General features: G+C 46.0%; 1 protein-coding gene across 1 annotated transcript in view; it reads right to left on the reverse strand.

The window, feature by feature from the left end:
- Window positions 1-2,733: 2,733 nt before the first annotated feature.
- TCF7L1 (transcription factor 7 like 1) overlaps window positions 2,734-20,548 on the reverse strand; it is a 139,107-nt gene continuing 121,292 nt past the window's right edge. The window contains exons 4-12 of the mRNA XM_017674300.3: window positions 20,347-20,430; window positions 9,150-9,282; window positions 8,321-8,423; window positions 7,956-8,039; window positions 7,080-7,223; window positions 6,279-6,438; window positions 6,083-6,190; window positions 5,253-5,328; window positions 2,734-4,113 (exon numbers count right to left, since the gene is read on the reverse strand). Of these exons, the coding sequence (XP_017529789.2) occupies window positions 3,680-4,113; window positions 5,253-5,328; window positions 6,083-6,190; window positions 6,279-6,438; window positions 7,080-7,223; window positions 7,956-8,039; window positions 8,321-8,423; window positions 9,150-9,282; window positions 20,347-20,430 (1,326 nt within the window). The 3' untranslated portion in view covers window positions 2,734-3,679. The remainder of the gene's footprint in view (window positions 4,114-5,252; window positions 5,329-6,082; window positions 6,191-6,278; window positions 6,439-7,079; window positions 7,224-7,955; window positions 8,040-8,320; window positions 8,424-9,149; window positions 9,283-20,346; window positions 20,431-20,548) is intronic.

Below are 20,548 nucleotides of genomic sequence, written 5' to 3' on the forward strand. Positions count from 1 at the left end.
TGTGAATATAATTAGCCTTGATGTATTACATAGTATTTCCTCAATTCTAAGTTGCACTTTTTTTTTTGGTATCATTAATCTACAATTACATGAGGAACATTATGTTTACTAGACTCCCCCATCTCCAAGTTCCCCCTACATACCCCATTATAGTCACTGTCCATCAGCATAGTGAGATGTCATAGAATCACTGCTTGTCTTCTCTGTGTTGTACAGCCCTCCCCGTGCCCCCACCCCACGTTATACATGCTAATCATAATGCTCCGTTTCTTTCCTCCCCCCACCCCCTTCTCCCTCCCTTCTCATCCATCCTCCCCAGTCCCTTTCCCTTTGGTAACTTAGTCTATTCTTGGATTCTGTGAGTCTGCTGCTGTTTTGTTCCTTCAGTTTTTTTCTTTGTTCTTATACTCCACAGATGAGTGAAATCATTTGATACTTGTCTTTCTCCGCCTGGCTTATTTCACTGAGCTTAATATCCTCTAGCTCCATCCATGTTATTGCAAATTGTAGGATTTGTTTACTTCCTATGGCTGAATAATATTCCATTGTGTATATGTACCACATCTTCTTTATCCATTCATCTACTGATGGACACTTAGGTTGCTTCCATTTCTTGGCTATTGTGAATAGTGCTATGATAAACATAGGGGTGCATATGTCTTTTTCAAACAGGGCTGCTGTATTCTTAGGGTAAATTCCTAGGAGTGGAATTCCCTAAGTCAAATGGTATTTCTATTTTGAGTTTTTTGAGGAACCTCCATACTCCTTTCCATAATGGTTGAACTAATTTACATTCCCACCAGCAGTGCAGGAGGGTTCCCCTTTCTTCACATCCTCGCCAACATTTGTTGTTATCTTTTGGACGGTGGCCATCCTTACTGGTGTGAGGTGATATCTCATTGTGGTTTTAATTTGCATTTCTCTGATCACTAGCAATGTGGAGCATCTTTCCATGTGTCTGTTGGCCATCTGAATTTCTTCTTTGGAGAACTGTCTGTTCAGCTACTCTGACCATTTTTTTATTGGATTATTTGCTTTTTGTTTGTTGAGGTGCACGAGCTCTTTATATAAAGCAAGTACTCTTAAAAACCCTTTAATATGCTTCTCAGTGTTTCTGTTTTAAGAAAATCTCTTACACACACCCTCATTACCAAGGAGAGAAGAGAAGAGTAACAACAGATAAGTGAGACATTTTTTACCAAATTGCTTCAGAACTGTGACTCAGCTTTGGCTAAAGTGACTTGGTAAAGGAATCTTTTTCTAAAAGAAAATTCTCTCTACCTCCCTTAAATAAATATTTAATTAACATTAAAGGAAACTGGCTTGGCAGGAGTGTGTGTATGGAGAAAGAGAAAGGCAAATTTCAGACATACCTCAGAGACGGTGCAGGTCCAGTTCTCAACCACCTCAATAAAGTAATTGTCCTACTCAAAGCAAGCCACATGAATGTTTTGACTTATCAGTGTATATAAAAGTTATGTGTAGTCCATGGGGAAGGCAGTATAACACAGAGAAGACAAGTAGTGACTCTATACCATCTTACTACACTGATGACAATGACTGCAGTGGGGTGGTTGGGGACTTGATAATATGGGTGAATGTTGTAACCATGACGTTGCACACGTGCTTTATAAGATTGTGTATCAACGATACCTTAATAAAAAGTTATGTGTAGTCCAGTAAGTATGCAATCACATTATGTCTAAAACAACAAAAACCCCAATGTATATACCTTAGCTAAAAATTGCAAACCATTATCCAAGTTTTCAGTAAGTCACAGAATTTTTTGCTGGTGGAGGGCCTTGCCACAGTGTTGATGGCTCCTGACTGAATGGGGTGGTGGTTGCTGAAGGTTGGAGTGGCTGTGGCAATTTATTAAAATAAGACAATAAACTTTACCCAGGGGCTGGCAGGAGGGGGAATGAACAAGTTATTGCTTAATGGTTATAGAGATTCTGTTTGTGTAATGGTGGTTTGGGAAATAGTGGTGATGGTTGCACAACAGTGTGAATGTAATTAATGCCATTGAACTGTACACTTAGAAATGGTTAAAATGGCAAATTTTATGTTATTACATGTATTTTACCATAAAGAAGGAATGAAATATTGATACTTGCTATAACATGGATGGATTTTGAAACATCATGCTAAAAGAAGTCGGTGGGGAAGGGCCATGTTATATTATATGAATTCATTTAAATGAAATGTCTGGAATAGACAAATCCAGAGACAGATAGTAGATTAGTGGTTGTGTAGAGCTGGGGTGGGGGTGGGAAGGAGGAAACGGAGGGTGATTTCTAAAGTGTTTCTTTGGAGTGATGAAAAATTGATTATGATGATGGATAAATAACTTTGAACATAGTAAAAACCATTTAATTGTATTCAATGAATCAATTGTACATTATGTGAATTATATCTCTAAAGTTGTTACAAAAAAACTAATTGCAGTCCTAGGTACCATGCAAAGAAACCAAAGGATGCCCCTTACATCTTGGCCATGTCAGAAGACAAGTGAACACTGGCATGTAAGAAAAGACAAATGAAAATAAAAAGATTCTTCCCTTTGATCTCAGTTATTAATACTGGTGTATGTACATTGGAGGCTGGACACTGCATTGGATTTTCCTAATTATACCAGGCATGTTTTTAATTCCTCCTCCCCTGCAAAAATCTAGCACAGGGGATCAAGAAGGGGGCTTGATTCAACAAAAGGACTGAAATACTCAGAAAAGGTCTTGCAACTGCAATTTTATTTTTCTTTTGTGAAAATAAACAACTGGGAGTTTAAATTGCTCCAAAAAACCCCATAAAAACAAAAAAATACACACAGAAGAAGCATGTGAGGTGACAGGGGTAGGGAGGAGGGCCTTTCAAACTTTGGCAGATTGTGCTAGCTCTGACCCAGGGGACAGAAGCCAGGCTGTGCAGCCAGGTCCTGCCTGCCATCGTGGGATGTGAGGGGGAGACTGCGACTGGCAACAGGTGGGACGTGGACTTCGCTGAGCAGGTGGCAGGCACCTTGAGTCCCTGTTCAATGTGGGGAAGAACCATTTCAGAGGACCTCTTTCCCCACCAAAAGCTGGAGGCTGGCGGGTAGGGCCCACTGAGGGGAAGGGGATGCTGGTGGAGACAAACCAGGCGGAGGTGTCTCCTCACCTGGTGACAGCCGTACACTGGGCAGAGGATGGAACAGATGAAGGCGAGAACCGAGAGTTGAGCTAAGGAGAAAAATCTGGGTGCGATAAAGGGAAATGTCCGGGAACAGGATCCAGATGAAGAGGCAAAAGGCTAGAATTTGCAGCGAGGGCCAACATGCAGTCTGGGTGGGAGAAGGTGGGGGCCCCGATGTGAAGAGAGAGGAAGGCGGGAAGGAAGAAAGACAGAAAGGTGCCTTCTGCTCAGGTCCGTCTGCCACTGCACATACAGGAAGAACACACTACTTTTCAGTTCTCTTTCTTTTAAAGAATTTTTTTTTTGTTTGTTTTGTTCTGTTTTTTTAAAAAAGCCTTAACATCAGCTACTGGTTACATCTACAAAACGTAAAGCGCTATGGTTACCAGGCACTTTACAGAGCAGTCCAGAGTGGTCAAATATTGACCAATAAAGTTTCCTTTTTTTTCTTCTGAATCATTACTACTCAATTGAGTCACCTGACAGCCTGCAGAGGTCAGGGGGCAGCTTAGTGGGCAGACTTGGTGACCAAGGAAAGAGGCTGGGCCTGCAGTACTGGGAGGGCCTGGTGGGCATGGAGTGCGGCTGGGAAGGACGGGGCAGAAGTCAGCAGAGCTGTGGGCAGGGACCCGAGGGGCAGGGGCCGGGAGAGGAGTGGGGGCTGGCTGCCCATCTGGCCAGAGGAGGTGGCTGCAGCCTTAGCTGACAGGAAAGCAGCCGAGTGGAGGGCCAGCTGGGCCCGGGTCTCTGGCTTGGTGGTGAGGGAGAGGGGCTGCGCTTGTTCCGAGTGGGTTGCAGCAGGGGCAGCCGGTGAGGCCAAGGCCGTGGAGGGGGTGGCTGGGGAGTCCAGCATGCTGCCGTGGGAAGAGGCAGGGCTGTCACAAGGCTTCTCAGGGGGCAGGTACTGAACACATGGCTTCTTGCTTTTGGAGGCCAGAGCACCTAGCGGGAAAAACACATAAGAAAGAGTAAGCAGCAGCTGGCAGCTCTGAGTGAGGTGGAGGGTGTAGGATAGCGGACACGCTCGTCGACTCTGGAAACACGAGCATGCCAAGAGGGAGGGGAGCAAGGACTGGAATTACGTCAAACGCTTTCAAGATGAGGAAGCAGCAGTCAAGGACACCTTCAGCAACTGAGCTGGGGCAACGCCACTGTGACAAAGCCTATTCAGTATCTGATTGGAGGAAAAACAGCTCAGTCTATTGCAGTTACTGTCTTTCCTGCCTAAATCTCACTGTTTGGGGGATGGATTTCCACTCAGTTTACTGTACAATCTTTGGTCTGTGGTACCAGCAGATGGTGTAGCACCTGCTAAGCAACATAGCATACAGGGAATTCTGCATCATATACATGCTACTACTTGTGTAGAAGAATATGCACATCATACAGATACTAGAAAGAATGGAAGAAAAAGAAAATGAGAGACAAAGAAGAAAAAAGGAAGACAAAAAGAAAAGAGAGCTAAAGCATTTTAGATGGCACCAGCAGTTTGACCTTTGTCCTGGAGCAAGCATGAGATGGCAGGTGTGATCCAAAAGCTTGTCACAGTGGGAGCACCTCTGTGCAAGGTGTGATTCTGGTGTAAAAGACACAGAACAAATTTCCGACGCATAGTGGACCCCAAACCTGAGCAAATTACCATTCTGGTGTCAGACCAACCACACATGGAGGAAACCCTGATTCTGCTGGACTCACTGGCGGGTGGTATTTCAACTACATTCAATTTTTACCTTATGCACTGATTTTAGAAACCTCAGATAAGATGCAACTCAATGGAACTGCAAGGCACCTAGGCTTCTGAGTGAGAAAGTGCTGGGGTCAAATCCTCCCTCCACCGTTTCACAAGCAGAGTGGCTGGGAAAATCCCTTCACTTCTCTGAGCCTCTTAGTCTGTCATTTCCAAAAAGAGGATGGTAATAACACCCACCTGAGTACACATGAGGCTTCCATGAGGCAGGGGCCCTGGGAATGGCAGTTCTCATAACACAGCACCGTTGCTGCACCCGTGAGAGACCCAGGAGTAATGCTCACGCTGGGGCGGCTGTGACAGCAGCGGGGTGGGGTACCTGCTTAGGACTCACCCTCGGCCTCCTGGCCTTGCTGCTGGGACTGTGTCTGCGACAGCTGCTTTTCTCTCTTCCTCTTCTTTTTCTTACCCTGAAAAACATGGCCAAAGGAACAGGTAACCAGGGACAGAATGACCAGCTTTTCAGAAGGGCTCCCAGATACGAAGAGGGGAGACAGGATATTGCCTGCCCTGCTCTGGAGCCCTGTGGGTGAGGGGTGGGGAGAGGAGGCCACTCAGATCACACTTCCCCAGGAGCCTCACAAGGAGGCAGGCTGAGCCTTCCTGGGGTGCCGCCCTCCCTTCCCTTCCACCCCGGGCTCCTGGCCTTCTCAGAGGCTCCACCCTTTCCCTGCCCTTTGGCTGGTTTTTCCATTTCTCTCCCTAGAACAGCATGGTTCTTGATATTTTTTGAGGGATCCCTGAAAATTGATTGCTGCTATGAACCCTCTTAGCAGAAAAAGGCAAATATGAACATAAATTCAAAAATCTGCCTCATTTCAGAGAATAGGCTGATGTGTCACCTGAGGTACATATATCAGTCTCTGAACACCAGGTTAAAAATCTTTGGCTAGAGACTCTTACTGCCAGAGCTAGCACACAGCTCACACTGCCAGGATTCATGGAGCCAGAGGCTGAGTTCATTTCAAATGGAAGGGGCACAAATTTAAGTCTGCCCTCAGGACACCAAATCCATGCCCTTGTTGACCTCGTGAGACTGTAACATGCCTTCCTTATTGCCAGAGAAACACAGACTCCCCTGGCCTTAGGCACCCTCACAGTGTGCTCGGCTACTTTCCCCCCTCCCCCTGCAGATGCCGCTCTGAGGACTGAGCGGCCACTTACGTAGTTGTCCCGGGCTGACCAGGTTGGGTAGAGCTGGGAGTGAAGCTGCCGCTCCTTCCGGGCCAGTTCGTAATACTTGGCCTGCTCTTCTCGGGACAGGTTGTGCCACTGCGGGGGAAGAGGGCCAGAGCCGACAGGGAGCGATGAATGCAGGGGCCGCGGACCCGCCAGCCCGGCGGCCAAGGGCAGGTCTTACCTTTCTTCCCAGGATTTGGTTAATGGCCGCGCTCTCCTTCAGGGTGCACTCAGCCACCACCTTGGCCCGCATCTCCTTCATATATAACATGAAGGCATTAAGGGGCTTCTTCACGTGGGGTTTCTTTTCTTCTTCCTTTTTCACCGTGACTGGTGATTTCCTGGGCAGTCACAAGGCTGGACGTTAGCATGAGTCGGCTGCCCCCGGTCCCTGCCTCTCAGGGACTGCTGGAGGGGAGGCGCCAGAGGAGCTGCCTGAAAGCTAATTCACCCGAAAGGCTGCTTTCTGCACCCGAGCTCCTAACGTCCAAATTACCTCCCGCCATATTCTCAGAGATCATTTCCCAACCTAGCAGCACAGGGAGGCACGGGCCCCAGTGACAAAGAGGAAGGGGGGCAGGGCGCTTTGGGCAGAGAGTGGGGGTCCCCTCGACCAGGGGACACTGATTTTGGCTTTCCTGCTGTCTTTTTGGTGTAGTGGACAAAGCAGGCCCTTTGCGCTAATCTCTCCCATGTGACACTGAGAAAATCCTTTCTGGGCCTCGCAATTTCATATGTACAGGGAGTGGGAAGGAAGCTGAAGCTTTTTCAGGTTCTCTTTCAGCCTCTGAATCCTGATTTTGAAACTTTCCTTAATGTGAGAAAAGATCTGAGGTGTCTGAGAGGATGCGAACAATCCCCCAGAGATAGGACACGGCTGAGGGAGGTGTTGGTGCTGGGCTGCTGAAGGCCACCGGGACAGAAGAGTAAGTGGAGGTGCTGCTCTGAGGCCAGCCACCCCAATCCAGGGGCTGTTACTCACGCGCTCACGGCTGGGCTCAGGCTGGGGGGTGCCGGCTCCTGCTTGACGATGGGGGAGACAATGGCGGGGTGGGGGATCCCTGAGGTGGGCAGACCAGGATGGGCGGGAGCCACCATGTGAGGGGAGAAGCGACTGGAAACCAGGCTACCAGGTGGAGACAAATGACAATGGTGGGGGGTGGTCAGGCTGAGTGCTTGTCACCCCAGAGGACACGCATGTCCCCCTGCCTTCATGGCAGAGGCATGTCAATATCTCTGCTGGGGTGGCGTTTGAGGGATGGAAGGCCATTCATTGACCTCGACAGAACCAGGTTTGGGAGATACCCAACAAACCTCCCCTTCCCTCACAAATGCACAGGTTCCTGTATCTGATGCTGGACACAGTAGGATGAAAACAACAGGAGGTGCAGTGGGTCAGGGACTGGGTACACATTGGGAAATAGGGCTTGTGCTGTGGGTTGCCTTTCCTTTGTCACTGAGGTACCATTGTCAGGTGGATCTGGCCAGAGACAGAAATCCTCGTTTACTGTCCCCTTTCCTGACATCACTTCAGGAAAAAGCAGTCTTCTCCCATCTCTGGCTTCAGTGTGATGTACTCAAAATGCACAAGGCCCAGCATGCTGGGGGACATGGCAGGAGGGTTGAGTGCCAGGGCTTTGAATGTCTTCTCTTAGAGAGATGGAACAGTGAGCTGGGTCTGTGGTCTCTGTTCCGACCATGGGGCACGAGGCAGCGCCTTATCAGAGAGAGGTGGTAAGAGCCTGTGGCCAGGCTGACTGCTAAGAAGGCTGTTCTATGTCCAGCAACAGCAAGGACGGTGGTTAGCTAGCAGTCCCTGCACTGCCACCGCATGCTCGGGGCCCAGCCCCAGACTCACCTGGGCATGGAGGCGTTCATGGCGAGGGCAGGGTAGGGGTGCCGGAAGCCGCCAGGAGGAAGGGAGTACATGGGCTGTCCTTGCCTGTAAGGGACAGGAGAAAGGAAGTCTGGTCAGCATCTTGATAAAAACAGGGAAGGAGAGGGGGCTGGGAAGAAAGGAGGAGAAATGAAGGGCAGGAAATGGGAAGAGCTGGAGAAAGCTACCTGGGGAGAGCAGGGAGGTCTGAGTCTTGGGCTTTGGTGCAAGGGCTCCCCTATTCAGGGCCAGGGTGCCCGTATAGAGACCCCAGAGTGGGCCGGAGGTATAGAAGGCAAAGCTTAGCATAAGGAAGGGAGGGTAAGAGAGGTCGCAAGTTTCCTTACTGTGGGACGAGCCAGCCAAGGGGATGGGGGATTTGTCCGACAGCTCCAGGAGATAGTGGGTAATATGGAGACAGCTCAGATGGGTGAGGGGGCCGGGGGATACCTGCCTCCAAAGAGAGATGTGTCAGACTGGCCCTACCATTACACCTTAGAGTAGCAACAAATGGGAAGTTCCCTGCCCTGGGGCCCAGGTGTTCTGAAGCCTGAGAGGCCCTTCTGTTCATCAGCCTTGTCCTGTCACCTCCCCAGCTCTGCTGGCCAGTCAGTCAAGGACATTTTCAGGGAAGGAAGGCAGGACTAATGCAGCTTCTCTCTCTGGCTACATGGATTCCCATCCCTATCTTCAGGAGTCAACATGCAGCTGCTTACGTAGGAGTCGTACAAGAGAGGGACAGGAAATCCTGGGCTGAGAGTCTCCTAGAGTCATCAATTACCCACCCCCTAGATAACGCCCTCAGTCATGGAGAAATACACTTTGGGATTCTGTTTCATTATTTGTTCTCCTTATTTTCTGTAACTTAGAGTAACAGTGATTTCTCTAAAGAGGGGCTCCAAAAATGCTTTGAGCCACAACAACTCTGTGGGAAATTTATAAAGACTATGGTTTCCTGGGATAGACAGTCTGGTAAACAAGCTAAAAACACAACAAAACAACACTACCTAGTCTTATTGCTTTATAGCTACACTTCTATGTCCTATTGATCATTCTATTTGAAAATGTTCCGCTTAGGACAATGGTCTTGGTTTAGGGAGGCACCACCTGCAGCTGGGCAAGTCTTCAAAGTCCATGAGAAGAGAACATTTCTTTCCCTTCTAGCAGCCGACTCACCTGTCTTTGGATCGATCTCTGGGGAGAGGTGGGTGGGAGGGGAGCCAGGGGAGAAGTGGTCATTGCTGTAGGTGATGAGGGGCGTCAACGGGTGCATGTGATGCGGGTGCTGAACAACGGGAACTTTATTAGACTGAAAGAGAGAGAAAAAGACTAGGGATGGTTGCCAACGAGATGGAGAGCAACATCTGTTGATACTGGCTGAGGTGAGGAGGTGCCGGGTATTTTCCATGCGACATCCCATTCTGTCCTCACACAGCCCTGGAGAGAAAGTAGTGGTCTTCGCAACAGAGAAGAAACCAGCAGAATTAGAGGAGATGACACCCACCCACCAACAGACCCTCTTCACAACCACCCACCATTATTCCCTTCATGTATACTCTGTGGTGCTAAATGCTACAGGCTATTGAACTATAGACTGTGCTCTATAACCTCTGTGAATTTACAAACGTTCAACACATATTTCCCAAATAAATTTTATAGAAATAGTAGGTCACAAGTTCAAGTCTGAGACTGAGAACAGAGCAGTAGGAGAATCATCACCATAGGACCCCATATAACCAAGTTGGCATGTTCAGGCTTTACAGATACAACCCAAGAGCATCAGATCAATTCTCCCTGTAGTACTTCAAACACTCTGCTGACCACATGTCCTTTACAGTACCAGCTTTTATTATAAAAACTTTATTTATTTATACATTGATATACAATCCTAAGGTTTCACATGAACACTGTGGTTTCAACATTCACCCATATTATCAAGTCTCCCACCGCACCCCACTGCAGTCACTGTCTATCAGCATAGTAAGATGCTCTGAAGTCATTACTTGTCTTCTCCTTGCTGAGTACTATTATTTTTTTTTTGAGAGAGCATCTCTCATATTTATTGATCAAATGGTTGTTAACAACAATAAAATTCTGTATAGGGGACTCAATGCACAATCATTAACCAACCCCAAGCCTAATTCTCAACAGTAGGAGTACCATTATTTTATATAATGATTAAGAAAGAAAAAACACTGGCATGTTATTTGACACATCCTGATTTCAGAGATGTTAAAATGGGAAACACCTGTGTCCTGGTAAACTGAATTAATTTTTCAATTATTTTAACCTAATCTGACTTTACAATAAGGATTTTTTAAAATATAAAAATAGCTACATTTTACTGAGTACCTTCACTATGATGCATGATGCAATAATAGTATGATGTCTAGCTCTTATTATAACCCAGCATGAAAGCTATAGCTATCCCCATCCGAGGGATGAGGAAACCGAGCTCAGTAAGAGTGACTGAGCCCAGGACCCAGAGATAATAAATGGCAGAACTGGATTCATATCAGCCTTTTACAGCTCTAACAAACCAGAGTGTGTTCTCTTGTACTACCTGCTGCCCCAAAAGCCTAATAAAGACATATCTGTCCGTGAGAAAGGACTGACAGAAATTTTTTTGGATAATAAGAGTTACAAGTGGAGAAGAGATTTATTTCGAAAGAGATTTGTAAAAACATGATGATTTGGAGGCAGCCAGAGGCTAGAATTCCCCACTGCTGTCTTCCCATTTCAGTTTTACATTTCATAGATTCCATGAACCCCTTTTTCCTATGTGCCATTTGGTGCTCATAATGCAAACTCCACTCTGTACTTCTCCTACGTAGTCTTGCTCCATTTATGGGAGGCTAAGCAGAGACAAAGGGCAGAGTAATGGAGCCAGGCCCCAGCCTAGAGGTCTAGCTCCCAGACCAGCAGAGGTGCCCCCAAGTTCAGGCCAGTCATAAACACAATCACTAGGTGGGGCTGGCACAAGGAGAGGCCCTGCTGATACCTCACCTGCAGCAACTTCTTATCACTGGCCCCAGGGCTCTCACTTGATGATGCAGAGTAAATGCAAACATTATTTTCTTACTCTTTCACCTGCTCCCTTACTGACTTTTGAGGCTATCTCCATGTCCCCAAATACAGAGCATAATTAAGAGTATAAAAAATTATTTTAAGGTCAGATTTCTAGGTACCTGATGAATCTAAATGATACAATGGTGTTTTCCTGGAAGCAGCTTTGTGTAAACGGTTTTAGTAAAAGCATACAGAAGCAGCACTGAAGGATAAAAGAATTACACAGAATGATTACAATTAAAAAAAAAATACACAAACTCTAGAATTAAAAGACTAGAAGCCCACCAAAATGTACACAGTAGATATGCTTCAGTGGAACTATAGGTTATTTTTGTTTCCTTTTCTGTATTTTCCAACTTCAGTTATTATTTATAAAAATATAATGAACACAAGAAATACAAACTATATTATAAAGCATTCAGAAAACAAAATCACACTAGGCTAAAACAGCCACTAGTCTCATAATATCTCCAATTCATTTAGGCTTCTTGTGCATCTGTTTATTTATTTATATTGTTTATAGCCATGATTAAAATTTTTTTTCCAGATTTACTAAGGTATAGTTGACACAAGTTAATATATTTAAAATGTACAAAGTGATGATTTAATATACGTATATATAGCTTTCTTAAAATGCTTACTAGTACTATGAAATCGTCACTGCCCATGTGCTGTTGAGTTGGGCTTCTTTAGAAGCTGGCAGACAGCATGAATGGGTGGCAGGGTTAAGTACAAAGCAGAGAAAAGTGAGCTGTTTTTGAAACACTTAAAAGCTCTATGCATTATCATTGGTTCCCATTAGATGGCATCATTGTCCAGAAAATGGCCTGGAAGGGAGTAGGCTCAGAAAAAGGAAGGTACACTTTTCCTTGGTCAGTCTGGGAAGATGCGGCCTGTGGGACAGATGAGCAAGAAATGCTCTCTTTTGGGTTGACCCGGAGAAGGTTCCTTGGAGGCTACAGTCCCAACACACACTCCTGCTCTATTCTCTCTTCAGCTGCCCTCCAGGGCAAGATGTCCGCAGCATAAACTCAGGTCAGGGTCAGGAATGTTGGGAACCACTGTACCCCCATGGGCGGACAACCCTGGTATAAACACCATGTACAGGCGAGGACACAGGCGTTTATTTGGCAAGGTGGCCAAGTCCAGATGTACCCGAGGAAGAGCATCTCAGGGCAGTCTTGGACATGAGTCCTTCCGTCAGTCCCAGGGACCCAACCCTTTCCTCGCTCACGTGTTTCCCATTTGTTTCAGTCTGTTCTAGAGTAGGTCCAAGCCAAAGTTCCTCTGTAAACTCCTGGCTGCCAAGGGGCGCAATGTGTCCTCTCCTCCCCTTGTTCAGGTCTCACTCTCAAGCTCAAAGTAAAGCTAAGGTCACACAGCTCCACCACAGATGGAGAAGCCACCTCTCCACACATGATCTCTCTGCAAGGCCCTGCCCCTCTCCGCCAGCTGCTTCTCTCAATAACTGGCTCCCACTGTTTCTGCACTATTCTTTTTATTTCCTGATCCCACATTTCAGATCAGAAGGCTAAAGCTCTGTAGATCAGGCAAAGATGAGCCTTAACTTTGCGGCATCACTCACAAAGCAGTCACAGACTAGTCACCAGCTCTGCCCAGTGCCAGAAAAGATACTCAGCATTCCACTGGCTTGCTAACTGTACTGGATCTGATATATTTAGGAAATCTGTTCTATCCACATTCATTGTCTGTATGGATAGAGGCAACCTTCTCTGCTGAGGGTCAGAACTGTTTTCAAGAGACTATGCTTAAATGCACGACTTGGGGGAGAAAGGAACTGAGATTGTTCCCGAACTCTCAGCGCACTCAGCGTCCTAATGCCTGTGGAAGGGGATGGGGTCTGAAAGCTCCCTTTAAGGTCAGCATGCCTGCTGAGAATCCTCAATGGCAAAACAACAAGGGTTTCCAAAGACTTTCTAGGTCCAACTGCAATGTTCAGTGTTACTCTGATTCTCATATCTGGGGCAGATCATCAGCTAGGACAGGTCTCTGGTTTTCTTGAATCATGCAATTCAAATGATATAAAGCAGCACTTTTGCCATGTTCCTTTGGTTTGTGCTCTTACTAGGATTATTTCCAGTCTAAGGTTGTTGCAGGAATCTTTGGAAGCTATTCATATATTTCCTTGTGGGTTATTTTAGTTAAAACTCAGTAATCTGTAAATCCACATAGCTAGGCTCAGGTAAATTAAAGTATGTTGCAGTATGATGCAAATCAACAATGGGTGAAGCCCCTGCTATTGGTCCCCTCACATTAGATGCAGTAAAGATTAATATCTTCCTTATGGTTTTTAGATTAAAATATAAAAATGACTGTGGTCCCCCCACCCCCACCCCATTCCCCAATGAAGCCTCCTGTGGCTGCACTCCTCTTTGGAGATAACCAACTGGATTCACCTTCCAAGCCTAGGTCCTAGGTCCTAGAAAATTCTTCCTTAAATACTTATATGTCTCCTCCCTATCTGTTGATACTGTCATATCACTTAAGTAAGTGTTCCCTCTACATAACGTGAACTCAAGTCTTGGAAAATAACTACCTTATTCCCTGAGGTCTTGTCTTTATTTTCCTCAAATGCCACAGTTTTTGGGTTCCCCACTATTTCTGGCTACCTGTCTCTAAACTATCCCTACGTCTTTCTTAAAATTAGCAAAATATTCCAGAGGGAGCAGGCTGGTTGGCTGGTGTAAAAAATTAAGGTTGAACGATTTACATATAATAGAAGCAGGGGCAAATAGGAACTTAATTAAAGTTGGGGGAAAAAACCCAATTCTCTCTCTCTGTATACACACACTCCACTCTCTAACAAATACTACTTTAAAGATAAAATGTAAGCTCTTTGTCAATTCTGTCATCATATCCTACTAAGGAAAGGGAATTTGAACATAATGTCTCCTATCAGAATTTTCCTCTGATAATGGAAATGAAAATTCACATTCACACTTTTATTTATTGGGTAAATGTCTGTGGAGAATGTCTACACAGCAGGCACCAAGTTGGGCAGCCAATTCGGTGTTCTAACTAAACAACAACTAAACAAGTTGTTCTCTATTCCAGCTTGGCGGGTGGCAAGAACTTGGGTCTCTAATGATGTGGCTGAATTGCTGGACTAACTGGCCATACAGAAAATACATATCACAACAGTAGGAGCAAGTCTTTATGTTGTATCTGCTATGTGCCAGGTACTGTGATGGGTCTTGTGAATACAGTACACAATCTTGTTTATTTAGACAAAAATACCTATCTTCACAGTACTTACATTCTAACTGGAGAGACAGAAAATACATAATGTATGAGATTGTGAGAAATGTTGACCAGGGAAGTCCTCAATGAGAAAATGACTTTGGAGTAAACACCTGAAGGAAGTGGAGAGCAAGACAGGTAGGTATGCTGGGGAAGAGCATTTTGGTGAAAGGAACAGCAGGGCCGTGACTCTGAGGTGGGCAGCAGGTGGGCATGTTTGAAGAACCACCAGGAGGCCAGGGACAGGAGTAGAGAGAAGAAAATGAGAAGAGGAGGGTCTCTATTAATATATTAACGAACACTTTCTGAGCTCCTCATCTGTGGCGAGCAGTGTGCTACAGGCTATGGAAGATGTAAAAGTAAATCCAGAGGCTCTGCAGGGCAACAGGAGGGAGAAAAGGCTCACATAATATGCTTCAGGACCTTCTCCTGAGCAGTGTTACATTTCTGAGGTCTTTGCAAATTGGATTGGGTGTCAAATTCTTGGGATAAATCTTTACTGCAACTCTCCCTTTCCTGTTTTCTGCATTTAAAAAAATGGCAAAAGAGAACCCTGAGGTTACCTTTATTTTTCTTTCTTTGATGCTAGCCCTCTCCCCCACCCAAACATAGATGCTTGTAGGAAAAACTTTAAACCAATTCAAATTGTTGCCGGGACGTGTCTAGGTGAGTGCCAATTTTCACTTACTTTGTAGAATTCAGGTAAGTCCTTGCAATCTAGAAATTTAAGTTGTTGTTTTTAATGCCCAGTTTAACTTTCTTCTCTTAATGCCTTTGTCATTATCACCTGTTTTGGTCTTTTCCTAAGTAACACTATTTGTAGACTAGATTTTCAGTTTTTCTTCTATCATCTTTTCATCAGTGTTAATCAATGCACAGATCTGACTTGCCACAATGTACATTCTGCTCTATACTAAGATTAATGAGCTGGGAGATATGAAGAATTCCCGAGAGCTAAATCTCAATAGCAGCAACTGATAAAAGGAATGATGGAGTTAGATAATCATCCTGCATGCAAAACTAGTGGGTGAAAGTGCAATGAGAAACGGGCTATTTACAGCTTCAAACCTCTCCCTGCAGAGCACTCACTAATTACATAATTACACGGGGAAAAAGAGTCACTGCACAGCGGAAACACACGGCAGACGCGGCCTTAGCCAATGACCAGAGCCAGCACCCCCAATACTAGGCCAAGGGCCATGGGGGCCTGCCTCCCAGTGTGATGCACCGAGGACACCTCGTGCAGTGAGTTCTTGCCCCCGATTTACAACCTGAATCTAACCACAAGGAAACAGCTGACAAACCCAAACTGAGGAACATTCTACAAAACAGCTGATCGGCAGGTCTCAGACAATGTCAAGGTCAGGAAAGACAAAGGCTAAGGATCTCCACTAGATTACAGGAGATAGAAAGGGACTCAGCAACTGAACACAGCATGTGATCCTGGGCTGACCTCAGACCAGGAAAAAACACACGGCTATAAGGGGCACTATTGGGACATCTGCCAAAATCTGCATATGTATTGTGGGGGTAGATAATAATACAAAAAGTTAATTTCTTGATTTTGACAGCTGTACCATGGTCATTGTAAGATAGTATCTACCTTTGTTCTTAGGAAATACATCTAAAGTATTTAGGAGTAAAAAGGCTCAATGTCTTCAACTTACTCTCAAATTGTTAAAGAAAAACCAAGCCTGGATGTGTGTGTATACACATACATACAGGGTGCAAAGCATGGGGCAAAATTTCTGACTCTGGATAAAGAGTATATGGGAGCCCCTTGTATTATTCTTGCAAATTTTCTGGAAGTTTAAGTTATATTCAAATAAAAGTTTCATACAGTATAATAAGAACTGAAATCAGTACTGGAGGTAGAAGAGGGCAGTGACAGGTGACGTGACTATACAGGTATATTGGCCCATAGGAGAAACTAAGTACAGTTCCAAAGGTAAGCCTTAGTGAATGCTCATTGAGAACCGGCATGCTAAGCAAAACTTGGGCTTCTCAGCTCAAAGGCAGAGCAGTGAGACTGCTATTCTTTAGAAGGAGGGTTTCCACGCATTGCCTGATGATTGATTACTCATTGGACATGAAGCTCAAGAACTTCCTTCTGAAAGTGCTTACCACTAAAGCAGGGTGTGTACTATTACTAAAGGAAGCATTTGATCATCACTTAGCAAATTACAGGTACACACACACACACAGGAGACTCAAGTGCTATGTAGCAAAAGGCTTGTGGGTTGTGGGACTGTAGGTCTTCTGTGGGTGTTGGCATTTCCCCAAGTGTTCTACACTGGCACATGCATTACTTTCATGATTTCAAAAAATAATTTAAAAAATTCTGTGTGAGAAGAGGGACTGGATCCAGGAGTAGAGAGGGGGTTGGAAGGGGTACCACATTTCTCCAGCTCCTTTATTCCTTTATTCATTCACAAATGTTCCTTGAGTACCTTCTCTGTGCCAGGCATTATGACAGGTGCTGGGTAAACAAATGTGAGCAGAACAGATGCAATTCCTATCTTCAAGTTAGTGCATATATTTGTTTTGCGTGGCTGGGCACAGTCTCCAGGGAGAGAGTGGATGGAAAGACGGGGCCAGGCACATTCGGCTACAGAGAGGGGTCTGCATAACAGTCTGCGTTCAAGGGGATTATAGTGATCAGATATTATAAACAGTTACATATAAAATATCATTGCTGTGCAGTTTTTAGAGCTTGTTTTTAAGGCACAAAAATCCAAGAAGTAATAACACTTAACTCCGTCTCCACCCTGGCCCAGTTATGGCTTGTTTATACACATTTCCTTGATAGGCAGCTTCGACATGACTCACTAAGTCTTGGCAAATATGCAGGCTGTTTCCTTCATTTGCCCTTCTCCCAGGGCAACCTTTATCTTAAAATATTTTGCTCATGATTCTAAAAGAAATTTCATAACAAATACTTTCATCTTTCTAATAAAAATGCCAGCATCCAAACCCACGCGGACCAAGGTTGCTGGTCACCTTCAAGTCCTGCTTACACCTCTCGCCTAGAGAAATCAGCACCTAGTAAATTGCGATCACCTCCAGTTCCTCCTTCCCTTTTGCCTCTGATTTGCAATTAGGGCAAGAGTTCTCAATTCTGGCTGCCCCTGAGAATCTCCTGGAGAGCTTAAAAAACTAAGACAGCAGCCTCACCCCAGACCAATTAAATCACATCCTTAGGAGATGAGATGCAAATTCTATACGCTCATTATCTCTGTTACCTTTGCAATCTGTCCATTTGATCTGGCACCTCATTCAGACCCTCATCACCTCTTAGCTAATTAAAAGTATTTTAATTGTTCGCTCTCTGTCCTATTAACAGTAGTGGTACTTACTGATAGTAATGGTGGTGGTGGGAAGAACAGTAACCAACAGTTATTGAGGGTTTAGTCCGTGCTAGGTACAATTCTGAAATCATTATAGTGCACTGGCTGAGGGAGGCACAGCTGTGAGGTCCAGTCCTCTTCTAATTCTCATTTTACAGACAAGAAAACGGAGGCAAAGAGAGATGAGGTAATTTGCCTGAAGCTGCACAAATAGAAGAGGTAGAGCTGGGATTTAAACTCACTGTATTATACAACCTCCCCACCTCCACCCCCCATCATGCTCCGCAGGTAATTCACGCTTTGGTCCTATACACACATGCATCTCGGAAGTCAGAATGAGATGCTCTGACTTAAAAACTGAAAGTGGTGGTCTGTGCTTAATGTATAGAATTTCAAGTTAAGGTTTTCTCCCTAAATGTTCCTGAAGGTTTTGCAGCCCATTTCTGCTTTTCTATATTAGAATACGGAGTATGATACTACACAATTTACTAGAAAATTACCCATTTTGCTGTCTACAGCAAATATAGTGTAGACATTACTGTTCGTGCTTCTCCTCTCTGGGACAAAACAAGGAGCCCCCGCTGCACCACAGTGCTGACGAGTGTACAGCTGGAGTGTACAGTGCATATGGCCAGTGTATAGCTGGAGCTACGGGGACGTAACCTTGTGGAGTGTTTAGGGGTCTCATATATTTTTATGTCACTTATACTGAGATAATAAGTGAGGATGAGTAGCTGATTTATTTGAGGACGAGTCTAGGAAGAAATGGAAGCTCAGAGAGGGCAAAGAACTTGGCCCTGTGTATTAACACAGTCTCTTGGAGCCAGGGCAAAAAGGAGGGGAGGAAGCAGAGGGTTTTAATAATGTTAGATGTCTCCTGTGTTGAGAAAAGTAGGGAAATGATTGACTTTGGCAGTAGATGCAACCGGCGAGCTAAGCCAGGCTACATGGGTTGGGAGCTAAAATGACACAGTGACGGAAGTGAAGGTCTGGCTCCTCCTGTGTGAGAGGTTGGCCGGCAAACATCAGAAAGGAAATAGGATAATGCTCACAGGAGGACGAGGCTGGATACAGGCTTCTTATTTTTTCAGTGACCGACTGCTCCCTGCAACAGGAAGGATGGGAAACTCAGAGTACATGTGCTAGTTTTAAAGGAAACTCACTTCCTCTTAAGTAGATGGAGATTTTAGACAACATGCAGAGGGACAATGTGTAGGGGGAAGAGAGAGAGACCCTTGCCCCCTGGAGTGGGCTGGGAGGGCCACAGGATGGGTGGGGGCCAGGCAATGATTTGGCACAGTTAAAGAGAGCTGTGCTGGAGGGGACAGGCCAGGTTTGAGGCAGGGTGGAAGTGTGGTGCTGTGCTCTCCACCTTGACTGACCATGAGAGGGCGCTGCGACCTCGCGCTCAGGCATCCCGCACAGGAATCTGGAGCACCTGAGGCACCTCCCTGGCCTCCTCAGAGGTATTTTTTTCAGTGGGCTGCTCATGGGCCACAGAAGCTCTCAGGAGCGGCCTGCCCTGGCTGCTTGGCCCTGCCACCCACTGCTCCCTGCAGTTACTCGCCTGTCCCGGGGACTGAAAACGGCCATCCCCACCTGTCGCCCTAGCGGATGGCTATGACTGTCACCTAGGAACTACACAGGACATTGTTCTATAAACTACCAAGGGCTCTGGCACTGTCCGCCAGCCTCATGATTACTGGAAATCATACAGGCTCACCACACCATTCTTTTATCTCTCTGCATATATCTTCTTTCTCCTTAACTAGACTCCAAGCTTTTAATGTAAAAGAACTATCAGGACATCTTAAAATGTCCTGAATGAGAAGAAATAATATGACTAGGATTTGCTTTAAGATAACCCAGTGTGGTGGAAGAGGCAGTATGGGTGAAGGGAGCGGTTTGCAATTTTCCAGAATAAAGTTCTAAAGCCCATCACGTATTCCCAGGGCTCCGTGACTGTAAAATGGGCAGGTTATGCAGCTGCGCCCTCTAGGATTCTGAGACTCACTGAACAGTGGATAACAGCAGTAGCTTGTGCAGTATGTGGGTTTTAAGGCAAGGGTTGCCCCAACTGCCCAAGAAGAGTCCAGGTAAGGGTGATGCAAGGTCCCAGGAACATCCCTTACCTGCTTTTAATTTCAATCCATTGCAAGCCCTGAGGAGGCCTGCTGAGACCCCACTGCTCCTGCCTCCCAGAACCATCCAGACCTTCTTCTGTGATCCATGTTGCCACAGGGCTTGCAGAAAAGCCTCAGCTGCCCCACGGGGTTTTTGTTTGCACACTTTAATTAATTCTTTCCTATAACATCCTGTACAGAAGAGCCTCTTCAACTGCTGCCTTGCAGGGGAAAGCAGGGCATACTGAACACGCACCAATGGGCCAGAAAGGAGAACACCATTGCCCAGGGGCAGGGGCACAGGGGAAGGACCAGGGTTACTGGCCGGGGAGGGCAGCACCGCCAATCACACAACATCTCAGGTGTATGTGCATGTGGGGAGGTGGAAGGGTGGCTAGTGCACAGTCACAACCTAACTGCTACACCCCTGGGCCGCTCAGCGCTTCCTCGCTGGCTGCATGCTGAGGCTACACCACTGGACCCATCAGAGTCTGGAAGGTGGAAGGGTGGCAGTGACATGGGCCAAGGCGGGCCAAAGTGTCCCTTCGGTGATTTAAGGGGAAACACACTTACCAAGTGTGCTGGGGATGGTGACCTGGTGTCCTTGACTGTGGCACTGGCAGGGACGTCGAGGAGCGGCCATTTCATCTGCAGGTACTGCATGGGAGACAGAACACACAGAGCAGCTGGTGAGGCGAGGCCTCGCGTGCACCAAAAGCTGGGCTCTTTCCTGGGTCAGTGTCTGAATGGTTACCGCAGGGCGGGGCATATATTC

The sequence above is a fragment of the Manis javanica genome, chromosome 1 (assembly GCF_040802235.1).
Source record: "Manis javanica isolate MJ-LG chromosome 1, MJ_LKY, whole genome shotgun sequence".
In the NCBI taxonomy this organism is placed as follows: domain Eukaryota; kingdom Metazoa; phylum Chordata; class Mammalia; order Pholidota; family Manidae; genus Manis; species Manis javanica.